This window comes from Castanea sativa, chromosome 10 (assembly GCF_040712315.1).
Source record: "Castanea sativa cultivar Marrone di Chiusa Pesio chromosome 10, ASM4071231v1".
In the NCBI taxonomy this organism is placed as follows: Eukaryota; Viridiplantae; Streptophyta; class Magnoliopsida; order Fagales; family Fagaceae; genus Castanea; species Castanea sativa.
Genome location: NC_134022.1, coordinates 33,063,503 through 33,077,246, shown reverse-complemented (window position 1 = coordinate 33,077,246; position 13,744 = coordinate 33,063,503). Strand labels below are relative to the sequence as shown.

The 13,744-nt window shown below is 34.8% G+C and overlaps 2 protein-coding genes across 2 annotated transcripts; one reads left to right on the top strand and one right to left on the bottom strand.

Moving 5' to 3' along the window:
* Positions 1-802: 802 nt before the first annotated feature.
* On the top strand, positions 803-5,951 carry LOC142613361 (putative beta-D-xylosidase 7). Its single transcript, XM_075785683.1, has 6 exons — positions 803-1,320; positions 1,410-1,715; positions 2,759-2,928; positions 3,100-3,197; positions 4,065-4,829; positions 5,114-5,951. The coding sequence occupies exons 1-6, from the start codon at positions 916-918 to the stop codon at positions 5,677-5,679; spliced, it is 2,310 nt and encodes a 769-aa protein (XP_075641798.1). The 5' UTR covers positions 803-915; the 3' UTR covers positions 5,680-5,951.
* An 891-nt stretch (positions 5,952-6,842) lies between these two features.
* On the bottom strand, positions 6,843-11,917 carry LOC142612350 (uncharacterized). Its single transcript, XM_075784452.1, has 4 exons — positions 11,531-11,917; positions 9,852-10,447; positions 9,324-9,410; positions 6,843-7,132 (listed from the first exon to the last, which is right to left on the bottom strand). The coding sequence occupies exons 1-4, from the start codon at positions 11,768-11,770 to the stop codon at positions 6,871-6,873; spliced, it is 1,185 nt and encodes a 394-aa protein (XP_075640567.1). The 5' UTR covers positions 11,771-11,917; the 3' UTR covers positions 6,843-6,870.
* Positions 11,918-13,744: the final 1,827 nt, after the last annotated feature.

Here is a 13,744-nt window from a genome sequence, read left to right as displayed (position 1 = left end):
TTGCCAAAATAGTTTAAAAGTTTGAGTTCAACTTGATTTATTAGTCAAGCTTAAGCTCAATATCAAAATCAAACTCACTCTCAATGTCGAGTTGTTGAGCTTGAAATACAACATAAGTACATTATCGAGCCTATCTAGTTTGAGCAATTGACCCAACTCTCAATTAATTAAAGACTAAATAAGAGATGAGTTTATTTGTGAAGCTTATTACAAAGTCTATAAATAACCTTAAGCTTAACTTGATTTTTTTTTATCAAGTCCTATTGTTAATGAATAATTTTCTTTTACTTGGGTTCGGCTTATTTATTAAACAAGTTTAAAATTAAGGGTCAAGATAAACAAATTAACAGGAACAAAACTTCTTACTAAATTATGTAGGGAATATACACAAAATTTCTAGATCTGTAAAATGTAAAATAAAGAAAAAATATTTGTCAAAAAAAAATTACACAAAACAATATTTACGTGATTTGACAATTTATCTACGCTCACAGAAAAATACAAAAGGCAACACTACAATTTTTCTCTCTTAGAAGAACACACCAAATCCTAACGGCCTAAGCCTTCGTTCTATAGACTACACCTCAAAAAAATCTCATTAAAAATCATAGCACTTATATATCAGGTCGGATCATAATTTGACTTAAATTACGTAGGTTCCACTTATGGCAACAAGTCAAGATGGAGCTGTCTATTACCCGCTCGATTCATTTCCAATCCTTAAATTCTTAATTCTTAATTCTTAATTTATTATTAGTAATTCAGTTAAAAAACAAAAAAGAAAAGGAAAGAATGTCATGCTTTAGTGCTTACCCAATCAGACAAAAGCGTATTACTTTCACTGACCTTTCGCCCTATAACTTTCACTCTCTCCTACTCACTGCATTCATTTCTTTACCCCAACAAACCACAGAAATGGGACTCCATAGCCTTATCTCTCTAACAACCACCATTCTCTTCCTTTCTCTACTCCCTGTCCATACAGAGTCAGCTCAGCCTCCATTTTCCTGTGACTCTTCCAACCCATCAACCAGCTCTTACCCTTTCTGCAAAACCTCACTACCCATCAGTAAAAGAGCACAAGACCTCGTCTCTCGCCTCACATTGGATGAAAAAATCTCTCAGCTCGTTAACACAGCCCCTCCGATCCCCAGGCTCGGTATCCCCGGGTTCGAGTGGTGGTCCGAGGCTTTACATGGCGTTGCCAACGCTGGCCCTGGAATCCATTTCAATGGAACTATCAAGGCAGCCACTAGCTTCCCTCAAGTCATTCTCACCGCAGCTTCCTTCGATACTGGTCTCTGGTATCGTATAGGCCAAGTGAGTTAGTGTTTTACTTGTTTTTAGTATTTGTCAATGTTTGGAAAAGTGTTATATTTATTGTTATTTGTGAATGTTTTGAATGAAAGGTTATTGGAACTGAAGCTAGAGCAGTGTACAATGCTGGGCAAGCAAATGGCTTGACGTTTTGGGCTCCAAACATCAATGTATTTAGGGACCCAAGATGGGGGAGAGGGCAAGAGACACCTGGAGAGGATCCAATGGTTACAGGGAAATATGCAGTGGCCTATGTGAGAGGTGTTCAAGGAGACTCTAAAAATGGTGAGCAAGGAAACCCTGATCAGCATCTTCAAGCTTCGGCTTGTTGCAAGCATTTCACAGCTTATGATTTGGACGATTGGAATGGTGTGGACAGGTTTCATTTTGATGCTCGTGTAAGTGTTTCTACTTTTTCAAGAATGGGTTTTTTTTGTTGCTCTTTCCTTTTTTTTGTTTTTGTTTCAATGATTCCTCCTTGGTGCAAGTGCGTTACCTTTTTTGTTTTAAAATGAATTTAATGCAAATTAGATTGGTGGACGGGCTTTTATTGTGTCATGGCGTTTTGTGCTCAATGATTTGTGGGTTTTGTTTATTTATTATTATTTTTTTGAGAAACAGGGTTTTTTTAATTAATTCTAAGTTAATGACACAGATAATTGTTTTTCATCGGTTTATCTTTTAGTTTTGCGTCTGTTTGGGAGTAAAAAGTAGCTTCGAAAGAAAACTAGTAAAAGAAAAGCAAGCCACTAGAGAAATGGGATTCTTTTTTTACAAAAGCTGTAATACATTTGGGACAAAGTAGATATTTCCAATAAACATGTATATCCTTTCGAAAAAAAAAAAACATGTATATAATTATAATTAACCTGTGACAGACCGACAGTGTTGTCTTTTAGTCTTTACAAAACTGCATCCTGTTTGGTTACTTGTGAAAAAGTTTTATTAATGAATTTAATACTCACTAGACTATTCTACCGACCTGAGTGATAATATGGGCACTACTCCTATGTACCATAGTATGAACTTGAATTTTCATTTTCAAATAAAAAAATTATATGAACTTTATAAATTAATGCATTAACTTTGAGTATAAGATAAAATAAATAATAATTTAAAGTATTTATTTATTATATTATCGGTATCAAATTATAATTATTATCACGTTATTCATATTTAAGTTTAAGAAAATTTTGATAAAAAACTAATTTTGATTAACAATTTTTTTAATAAATTTTTTTAAAAATAGATTACATTAACCGGATGCTTTCATATTTTACTGACAAACACTGTATTAAAATGATCTATTTAACATTTTCTTTTGTGTTTAAGTGAAGTCACTCTCACTTCAACAGATATTCTGTACAAAATCTTTATCTACAACACTGTAACAGCAGTTACATTTAGCTTTTTAGCTACTGATTTTTTACCTGGGTTTCAGGTCTCATTGCAAGATTTAGCAGACACATACCAACCTCCTTTCCGGAGTTGTGTAGAGCAGGGGAAAGCTAGTGGAATAATGTGTGCCTATAACCGAGTCAATGGGGTCCCAGCCTGTGCCGACTTCAATCTCTTGTCCTTAACTGCTAGAGGAAAATGGGGTTTCAATGGGTAATTATTACTCTATGCATTAATAATCAATTACAACGTGTGAAAAGGATTACCAAAAAAAGAAAAAGTTATGTGCAAAGAATTGTTGTTTGAAATGATAATTTGAGGAGTTGAAAACCCTTACGTGCAAATAATTGCTGACTAAATTGCTGCTTTTGAAAAAATGATCAGCTACATAGTGTCAGATTGTGATGCGGTCAAAATCATGTTCGATAGTCATGGATATACTAAAACACCAGAAGATGCTGTTGTTGATGTCTTGAAAGCTGGTATGGTGGGATCCCATTTCTTATTTTCTTACTTAATGCTATAGTCAAAAATGTTGTTCTTTATTTTTTTTAATCACAAAAATACAATTTTGTTAAATTTAACGGTTAATTTGGTCTATATTATTTTTAATTGACAATCAATTTTTATTACTGAATTGATGATAGAAGTCATATTAACTCTTATAAAAAATATAGAGAATATAACAGTATTTTTAACTTTTTTTTTTTTTTTTGGTCATAACTCATATGGTTTGCCATGATTGAAACAACCTTACTTTAAAGGATAATCATTAACCTTTTTTTTGGTAAAAAGTAATCATTGACACCACTATAACCAATCAAATTAATTCTATAAAAAATGAAAGAAATTAAATCTTCCTATAGTACACATATATCTTATTTTCTTTATCTATTTGCATGCGTCTGTCTCTTGTCATAAATTTTCGTGTCATTTTATTCCTACTTTACTCAGTTTTATCCTTTTCCTATCCATTGGACCCTCGACTGGCTGTACAAATGATCAAACCCATGAATGTGGACCTTTTCTAATCGTGTGGCCCACCAAGGTGTGCATAGTTTTTTGTCCTAAAAGTTGCAAAAGTCAATAATTATCAACAGCTGGTCCATTACTTCATCTTTCATGGGCCCTTTCCTAGTAGGACTAGCATTCTAATGGTCTTTATAGTACTTCTCTTTGGTATTTGGACTCTTGTGGCTCTGACCAGAAAAGAACTCTGCAAGTTAAAAGTTGTTGTCTTTTTACTGTCTATGGATATTGTTTCTTGGGCCTTTCTTTGTCAATGGATTTGCGTCGTTCTGGATTCTAGTTCTATCTTAGATTTGATGGGTTTTTATTTATTTTTACAGGCATGGATCTCAATTGTGGATCATACTTGCGAGAACATACAAAGCAAGCAGTAGAGCAAAAAAAATTACCTGTGTCTGAAATAGACAGAGCCCTTCGTAACATTTTCTCCATTAGATTGAGATTAGGACTGTTTGATGGCAATCCAGCTAAACTGCCTTATGGCAACATTGGTCCGGACCAAGTGTGTTCCAAAAAGCACCAAGCTCTGGCTCTTGAAGCAGCTCAAAATGGCATTGTCTTATTAAAGAACCCTGATAGATTACTCCCATTGCCAAAATCAAAAACCTTGTCCCTTGCTGTAATAGGCCCCAATGCCAATGCACCAAAAACACTTCTAGGTAACTATGCAGGCGTTCCATGCAAATCTATTAGCCCACTTCAAGCATTGCAGAGCTATGTTAAGAACACGCTCTACCATCCGGGTTGTGATAATGTGGAATGTGCTACAGCTACAATTGATGAAGCAGTCAAGATAGCAAAGGAGGTGGATTATGTGGTTTTGATTATGGGACTGGACCAAACTCAAGAGAGGGAATCACATGATCGAGTGCACTTAGAGCTTCCTGGGAAGCAACAGGAACTCATAACCAATGTTGCAAGAGTAGCTAAGAAACCAGTTGTTTTGGTTCTCCTTTCTGGAGGTCCAATTGATATATCTTCAGCCAAGGATGACAGAACCATTGGCAGCATCTTGTGGGCTGGTTATCCTGGTGAAGCTGGAGGAATTGCACTTGCAAATATTATCTTTGGCGAACACAATCCAGGTGGACATTTACTTTATTATATACTCATTTACAAATTGACGTACTATCAATCACAAAAAACAAAAAAAACCCTTAAAACATTAAAAAATTTTAATTTTATGTTGTCAAAGTAAACCTATCACATTATTTTCACATCAGTTTTTAATCCTTTTGTAATAAAGTCGGTTATAATTTTACTATTTTCCTTTACACAGTTTATAAAAGAAATTCCACTAATTATAGAAGAAGAATTATTCATTTCCTTCAAGTGCAGCTTTCATAGTGTACTTCATTTACTTGTGCAGGTGGAAGATTGCCTGTGACTTGGTATCCACAAAATTTCGTCAAAGTACCAATGACAGACATGAGGATGAGGTCAGACCCCTCATCAGGCTATCCTGGGCGTACATATCGTTTCTACAAAGGTGAAACAGTTTTTGAGTTCGGTTATGGACTCAGCTACTCAAAGTATGCTTATGAAGTCTCATCTATCACAAAAAGTGTGCTCCACTTAAATCAATCATCAACTGTAGCCGATTACAAGTTAGTTTCAGAGCTGGGTCAGGATCTATGTGACAAGAAGAAGTTCTCAGTCAAGGTTGGTGTAAAAAATCAAGGGGAGATGGCGGGTAAGCATACGGTACTTCTATTTTTGAGAAAGGCAAAGCCTAGCAATGGGAGTCCAATCAAACAGTTGCTTGGGTTCCATAGCATTTTTTTGAAGGCAGGGGAAAGAGCTGAAGTTGAATTTGAGTTGAGCCCTTGCGACCACCTTAGTAGAGCCAACGAAGCTGGTTTGATGGTGATGGAACCAGGATTGCATTTCTTGGTTGTAGGTGATGAAGAATACCCACTTACCACTATAGTTTGAAATTGAGGATTCAAGTTCAAAGACAAAAGCAATATATGGTTTATGAACCCCAATCATTGCTTGAAGCTGAACCTCAAATATTCAAGCTGAACCAGATACTAATTGAGCAATAAAGGCAATTCCACTATTCCATTAGTCTGTTTTATGTAGCATTTTGTGTTCGAGCCTATCATCTATGTAATCATCTGAAAACTGTATCGAAATGATGTACATCATTCTGTTGTAAACACGTTTTTTCAGTCATCATTATCTTAAAATCCTCAAATCAGAAACGGGATAACATAGACAATCTACGTGAGAGTAGCCAGTAATATAGCAATAGCCAACACTTTCCTCTCTGCATCTCCTCCTGAAAGTGGCGGTTAGAAATAGAATCATTGTTACCTCACGAATTCTCTGGCATGCAAGTTACTTTCCAAGTTCCTTAGGCTGGCTTGTTTGAACAGATTCTTCGAAACAAATATTGGCTGGTCATCACCTTGCTCTAAACGATAGCTGCCAAATTGTTGGGAAGCCTATGAAGAAACTCTTGGAACCCTTCAGTTCCATCTTATCTAGTACAGCCATTCTGGAAAAAGTTCATTCCTGGGATTCCTATCAGCTCTTCTTAACTGACTGAACTGATTAAACAGACAATCCTTCTTGAATCAATCTGAGAATTCAGCTGCGCTTCCATGCCTAAGACAACCTCTGAGTCAGGTTCCATTATCGCTCTTCTAGAGCCTAATCACAGATTAAGCTTGAGACTCCCAACCATTCCCCTTAAAAACCACTACCTATAAAGTCTATGATTGGTCTGAATCGCATCTTGAGATAACATATTATTACCAATAATCAAAGTCAGACAATTACCTATTATAAAAAGAACTGCAAGGACTATCAAAGAAATATATTATAGGCAGAAACACCCTGATTTGATTTTCCACCCAAAAAAAAACCCCAAGAGTTTCATTTACCAAAAAATACAAACAAAAAAAAGAGCAGTAAGCTTTATCTTTCCTAGGATCTTTAATAAATGAAGAAATAATTTAATTTGAAATAAATATTACATAATTGGCACACACCAAAAGAGATTATGAAAACAATAATGCACAACGAATGGATTATTTTTTAGATAGGTAGATAGTGGGAGAGGGAAGAAACTGAAAAGACAAAACTCATTTGAGGCTCAACACATGAGGAATTATTAATTTATAATATTCTTAGATATCTCAAAAGAGGTGTTGTTGACAAAAACAAAACTACAAAAGATACATAGACTATTATAACGTGAGATTCTCTAGCAAGAGAGCAATAGCTCACACTTACTGCCCTTCTGTTCCTATGGAAAGTGGCAACAACAAATCCAGGGTCGTCCCTTGCATTCCAAGTCATGGCTGGAACAGAGACCTCACGGGTCCCATCTGAGTGAAGTTGATCACAGAATTCATGGGTGTGTGCACTGAAAACAATCCTACAAATTGAGGAAAGATGAACAATAAATTATATGTGAAAATGGAGACATCTCAAGACATAGGCATGGTATTTGAGTTATAAAAGGAGTAATAGAGCAATTCATCAACTAATATAAATGGTGGCAGGCTGGCTGCATCTTTTAGAGTAAAAGAATTGGGCACCAACCCATCTAAAACCAGCATCAAAATAGGCAAATTGTATCTAAGAGAACAAGAATTCCCTACTTAGTCAGTTTTGATGCAAATGAGCTTAAGTCAATCCTACCATCGACACTAGTGGGAATCAAACTTGCATGTGGCACTAATCTTACATATGTAGACACTACACACAGTTAAAGGTTGACTACAGAAAGCATCAAATGACTGACAATAATTACATTACAAATTTATATGGAAAGTAAATAACTCAAAATCAGAATCACACCAACAATGATTTATATATTACAGGTGGGATCAAATTCAAGATCTGTAAGCCATGTTACCCGAAAGAAACAACAATAACAACCAAGCTTTTAGTCCCAACATTTTTGGGGTTGGCTATGGATCCTCATTAGACTAGTCAGAGTTGGCCACATTTGATAAAAATGTCAAAAGCCATTTAAATATATGTGTGTGATTGAGTAAATTACTTACAGATTCCATGCACAACAGTAAACGAAAAAATAGCCAAACACTAAGAAATTTGTAACCATTCTCCAGTAATTATTTAAAAAGAATGCTGTAACAAACATTTTTACACGCCAAAACTGCACAAAATTATTAAAGAGTACAACAAAAATTGCAGATTAAACCAGTGTGATTTGTGGCAAAATGACTTTTACCATCTGAAATTCAGAACATGATACCTAACCAACATCAATCCATCCACCCCTCCCCCCAACCCCCCAAATCCCCAACCAAAAAAAAAAAAGCCCACCTACAAAAGCAGTAGAAACTTCAAAAAGGCATCCAGAATGGCATCTAGCTACAAGCCTTAACTTGTTTTGATAGTTAAACTTTCCAGGGGTAGACAGTCCTTTAACATTCAGGGGCAGTGAGCAATTTGCCCCAAGGTTAAAGGGAAAACATGAATTTTTTCAGAAAATTTATTAAGAGTAAAGGTTAAGTAGAATAGTAAAACTAACTTAAATCATGCATTTGCAGTCAAATAATGTCTTCTTTTTTTATAAATCAAATAATATCTGTCTATTATTTTAATATCCAAACCATTGCAATGCGAAGTATACGAGCAATAGAATAAAATAAGCATTTGGTTTCTAAACCATGGTCAATCTCTAATAACCAAGGAAGTCATCTATCTGGTTATTAAATCATGTCTTTCTGGCACGCTCTAGTCAGGAAATCATCTGTCACTTCACCATAGAAAATTTTGGAAAATGTAAAACCAAAGTCTGAATATCAAGAAATTCAATACAAAACAAACATCATAACATTTTACCCTTCCTCTATAAGCATAATAGAATTGTTTGCACTCTCTGTACCTAATCTCAATTCTTTGATTTACCTCAAGGTCTACAACATATCAACTGCTGAAAAGAAAAGACACTTACAAGTACTAGCAGGACAAAAGGCAGAAATTCTACAATGAACCCTTATGCCCATGACTAATGAGCTGCTTATAGAATAGCATAAAAAATGTGAAAAGTTATATTCCACTGAATTATTTTCCACAAAGCCCACAACATATCAACTGCTGTAAAGAAAATACATCTAAAGGATTATCATGACAAAAGGAAAAAATTCTACAATTAACCTTTATGCCCATGACCAATAAGCTGCTTATAGAATAGTGTATATTTCACTGAACACCTCTTTCCCACAGGTATATTCTTTAAAAGACAAAGAAAAAAGATGAAAAAAAAAATCAAGAGAGGTCACTGACACGACCATTGAAATTTTGGCAGTAACAAGAATTCTTTTCACACTTCAACTATAAGACTAAATCTCCAAACTACATTACACCACAGATAATGGACTATGTGACTATATGTGGGACACGTTGAAGAGAATCTAAAGTATATAACCATATTACCACATAAATACAATTTAGCAATAAGCCTATATAGGATAAACATATAGAAGATTAACAAACAGATGAGATGCAAATATAAGAAAGAAACAGGAGTGAGTAATATACATGTCTTAAGAATTCAAGGACATGGACCTGAAATCAAAAGCACATGGAGTTACCTTGGTTTAAGAGCCTGAAAAATATATTCAGTAGCATTTCGTGGGAGACTTTGCGATAACTTGTATGGTGCAGTCTCGACAAGCCTCCTGAAGGAAAGTTCAGCATAAAGCAAAGAGAGCTTTATAAGTGCTTGAAACCAATTGAAAGACACAGTAAATGAATGGCACATGCATGTCTTAAGATCAGTATTACAGCTGGCAAAATGAACTAAGGATATTGGGGTGGAAGTGGTTAATGTCTTTATTGAAACATCATTTCCCACCATTCCTCACAACTTTAATTTTTAAGAGGCAATAATGATCAATAAAATAGAGGAATAGAAAACGGTCTATGATTCAATGAATTGGCATTGGCTGCCAGGAGAGTGGGTTCAATGCAATGCTCTAAGCTTATCATCAAACTCAAAACAAAATTTGCAGAGAACTTCTTTGCGAAAACAAGGTTACTACAAGAAGCAATGATAAATTATTTCTATCAAACTCCCATGAAGAATGAAAATGCCATGTGATTGAAAGAAATACACCCACCTGCTACCCAGCATATTTGAACTCTCTCGCGAATGTTTCAAAGTCCTCTTAAAAGCATTAAACCCACTACAGTTACTATCTACTGTTTGGTATAAAGGAAAGTGAAGTAGGAGAACAGGACCAGATCCAGATGAAATAGAATTTTCTTTCCAACCAAAGTTATGGTCTGTCTCCCTCAATTTGCTAGCCTTATTCATTACTTCGGCTGCACCTTCAGTTACTATTTGTAGATCCACGCTTTCTCTCTCTACCACTTTTTCAACACCAAACCGTAGATTATTATTGCCACAAAGTAAAGCTACAGCATTAAGCGAGACAAAGCTGATGTTACTAATTTCAAAGGCACCACAACCGGCTGAGTTTAATCCTGGGAAATTGCTAGCCATCCAATTAACCAATTTTACATTTAATTTGCTGCATTCTCCAATGTCCCTGTCACCGAGAATAACATGATAAGGAAGGCCAATAAAAGGGCCTAACAGTCCATGAAACTGATGGAGCACAGATACCCATTTACTTCTCGTCAACTCTGAACCTTTTGCAGAAACATCTCCCAAGACTAGCAGCATATCAGGCTTCAAACTTTCAAAAGATTTCTGGTAGACATGTTAGCAGACTGCATCAATCAATAAATCAATTCCAGAGAAGAAAATCACGAAGAACAGGAGGGCTCTATATATATATGTAACAATATTTTATTAATTGAAAAATTACTTCCTAATTGCGATGATGAATACAACATAACCTAAAATAATTGCAAAAGAGTTATAAACAAGAGCGAAGTGATTGTGTGAAATCTAAATGGAAAATGCTACTTGTAGATCCCACGCACAAGACCAATCAAATAGAGTTCGAATCAACAATGATTTCAACTGAGCCACATATTCTGTATCATAAAAATACAACTATTTCGCTCTTTCCACAATAGCCACATTGAAAAAAAGGGTCAAAGCTCCAAATATTCAATGAGTTGTTATTGAGATTTTTGCATCTACTTTCAAAACAATCAATTACAGTCTCTTATCAGATGTGAATAATTACTACTACTTATAAGATGTTGCAAACGTAAATCAGCAACGTTAAGTCTTATTAATCAGGTAAAATTCTACCGTGGAAATTTAATCCATTAAGGCCAAGTTCATATGTTTTTAACTTTCGCCATTTTCTGGCTCCAGTTATTACTCAAATTTTATTTCTCAAAAGAAGTTTTGGGTTAAACAAAGTTGAATATTTGACAACCACAATCGTAAACTGGTTATCAAAACACGGGCGCGCACACACACACACAAAATAAGCTCAAATATACCTGGTGGAGCTATGGACAATGAGAATTGATTGCAGTAATGTATCAAAATTAAAAGACTAAAAGAAAATTCAAATAAATAAAGGTAGTGGAAGTGGAGATTGTGGCAGTTTCTTTGTCCACTAGGAACCATGAATATGTTACAATACAATAAAATTCTAAAAGAGTAGGATCCAAATCCAATACAGTGACAAAATGCTAATAAATATGGATGCAAGTGCAACATTATAACATAAATACACATGTTATTGGGTTTTCAAACTGTTGTCAGATTGTTCAAAATTCTATCTTACATAGTGTAGTAGTTTATTTATGTCACTAAGTACAACAAAATACATTTTTTTGAAGTACATATTATGCAAAACAAAGAAAATACCCGAAAGAATTTGGACAAGTAATAGTCTCTGAAGTTGGAGTTGAAGAAAGAAGATTCGGAGCCCAACAAGAGCAAATTGGCGACCAACATAACCTTGAGGTCGTCAGGGTGGTCAAGGTCGAGTTCGAGGTCAGTGGAACTGGTTGGTACGAGTTTGCAGGAAGGGATGGAGACCCATTCTTCGAAAATGACCAGAGCGAAGATTAGGATCAGACCCATCACTGCTGGCCTCCACGCCATTGTTGTGAATGTGGCGACGCTTGAATCTAGGGTTTGGGTTTTGGGTTTGAGGATGAGGATGAGAATGAGGAGGAAGAAGTGTGTTCGCCATTGTGGTTGACCACTTGACCCTTCGGTGTTATAGTCAGACTCAAGGATCTGATATTCGGATTTGGGAAGGCCCCTAGTTGTGTTCCTTAGCTATGGTTCGTACAGCAGTTAGTACTTACAATAGTATTTTTTTTTTTTTAATAATCTACTTATTATTATATATTTTTATACGATATAGAAATTTCGCTCAAGAATAATAATTTATTTAATTTAAATATATGTGTGTGAAAATTTTCTTCTTAAAATCTTGAATCTTGGCCTCTTCAAAAAAAAAAAAACTTGAATCTCTGTCCTTACTCATGTACACCACAAACACTTATACTTATAAAGTAATTATTGAGTAAAAGGTGCACAGTAAAATTTTTTTTAAAATATTATTGGAAAGATAATAAACTCAGTGCAGCCTAAAAAACAATTTTTATATTCTCCAATAATAACATTCCACGTCATATTATTATAAAAATAAATAATAATAATAAAAACAATAACAATTATAAATTTTTTTTTTTTAAAAAAAAAGAGGAATAGTTACCACCCCTCTAAAATCTAAATTATTTCCATAAAAATAAAAAACTAAAAATCACAGCCAAAACTTCTCCAACTTCAAGTTTCACAGCCCTTGTGCCACCGCGCCAGTGATCCACCACTTGTCATTCGACATCACTTTATTCCTCCACCATTGAGAAGCCAACTTTGTAATTTTTTCTCAATATAAGTTGAGAAGTCTTTCAAAAGTCATAAATTTATTTTTTGAGAAATAAATTATTCACGGGTCTTAATCAACTCGAGTGAACCTAGTTAAAGAGTAAGAGACGGTGTGAAAGTGAATATGAGAAGTTTGGGAGAGGTAGAGAGACCACCGCCAATTGTGGCGGTGGCAAATGGTAATAAGGTGAGCGGAGAAAAGTTTAACCTTGGAGGACTTCTCCATAGTTAAGGCATGATTTGCTGAGTTTTATTCCTTAATTTGTAAGGATGTATAACGTCATTTTATACTCGAGCTCTGTCAATTTTCTTATTAAATAAGCTCGAACTTGTTCACGAGTTACTTATTTAACTTGTCATTTTCCCACATATAGTAAAATCTTACTTTTTTGCTCAATCTAATTACTTGGAAGAAAATTTAACTTTTTTTAACTTTTCTCTCCTCATCATCCATGGGTATTGCACCCATAACATAGGTATTGCACCTAAAACTATTACATTGGATCTCAATCCCTTCACATCCATGTTGAGTGTGCCTTTGAACTTGTTCATGAGTTACTTAACTTGTCATTTTCCCACATATAGTGAAATCTAACTTTTTTGCTCAATTTAATTACTTGGAAGAAAAATTAACTTTTTAACTTTTGTTCCTCGTCATCCATGGGTATTGCACCCATAACATAGGTCATAACATAGGTATTGCACCTAAAACTATTACATAGGATCACAATCCCATCGCATCCATGTTGAGTGTGTCTTACCTATCTTTGAACTTGTTCACAAGTTACTTACTTAACTTGTCAATTTCCCACGTATAGTAAAATCTTACTTTTTTGCTCGATCTAATTACTTTGAAGAAAAATGAACTTTTTAACTTTTGCTCCTCATCATCCATGGGTATTGTACCCATAACATAGGTATTGTGCCTAAGACTATTACATAGGATCTCAATCCCATCACATTGATGTTGAGTGTGCCTCACCCATCTCTAATGTCCATACCATCTCAAATACTTGGAGAATCCCAAAAATAGTTTAATCAATTCACCAAAAAAGAGAAGAAGAAAAAAAATATCATGGAATATTTTAAATGTCGTACAATAAAGGTGTTGTATTGAAGGTCCTATGTAAAAACTATGTTGCATCAATCATAGTATGGCTCATTAATAAGTTATAAAAA

What these genes read in the sequence shown, in the direction of transcription:
- LOC142612350 (XM_075784452.1), bottom strand. Translation starts at nt 11,770, where the DNA reads ATGGCGTGGAGGCCAGCAGTGATGGGTCTGATCCTAATCTTCGCTCTG. An exon ending in ACTTGTCCAAATTCTTTCGG is followed by an intron (nt 10,448 to 11,530) that starts GTATTTTCTTTG and finishes CATGTCTACCAG; the next exon opens with AAATCTTTTGAAAGTTTGAA. An exon ending in TCAAATATGCTGGGTAGCAG is followed by an intron (nt 9,411 to 9,851) that starts GTGGGTGTATTT and finishes ACTTTCCTTCAG; the next exon opens with GAGGCTTGTCGAGACTGCAC.
- LOC142613361 (XM_075785683.1), top strand. Translation starts at nt 916, where the DNA reads ATGGGACTCCATAGCCTTATCTCTCTAACAACCACCATTCTCTTCCTT. An exon ending in GGTTTCATTTTGATGCTCGT is followed by an intron (nt 1,716 to 2,758) that starts GTAAGTGTTTCT and finishes CCTGGGTTTCAG; the next exon opens with GTCTCATTGCAAGATTTAGC. An exon ending in TGTTGATGTCTTGAAAGCTG is followed by an intron (nt 3,198 to 4,064) that starts GTATGGTGGGAT and finishes TTATTTTTACAG; the next exon opens with GCATGGATCTCAATTGTGGA.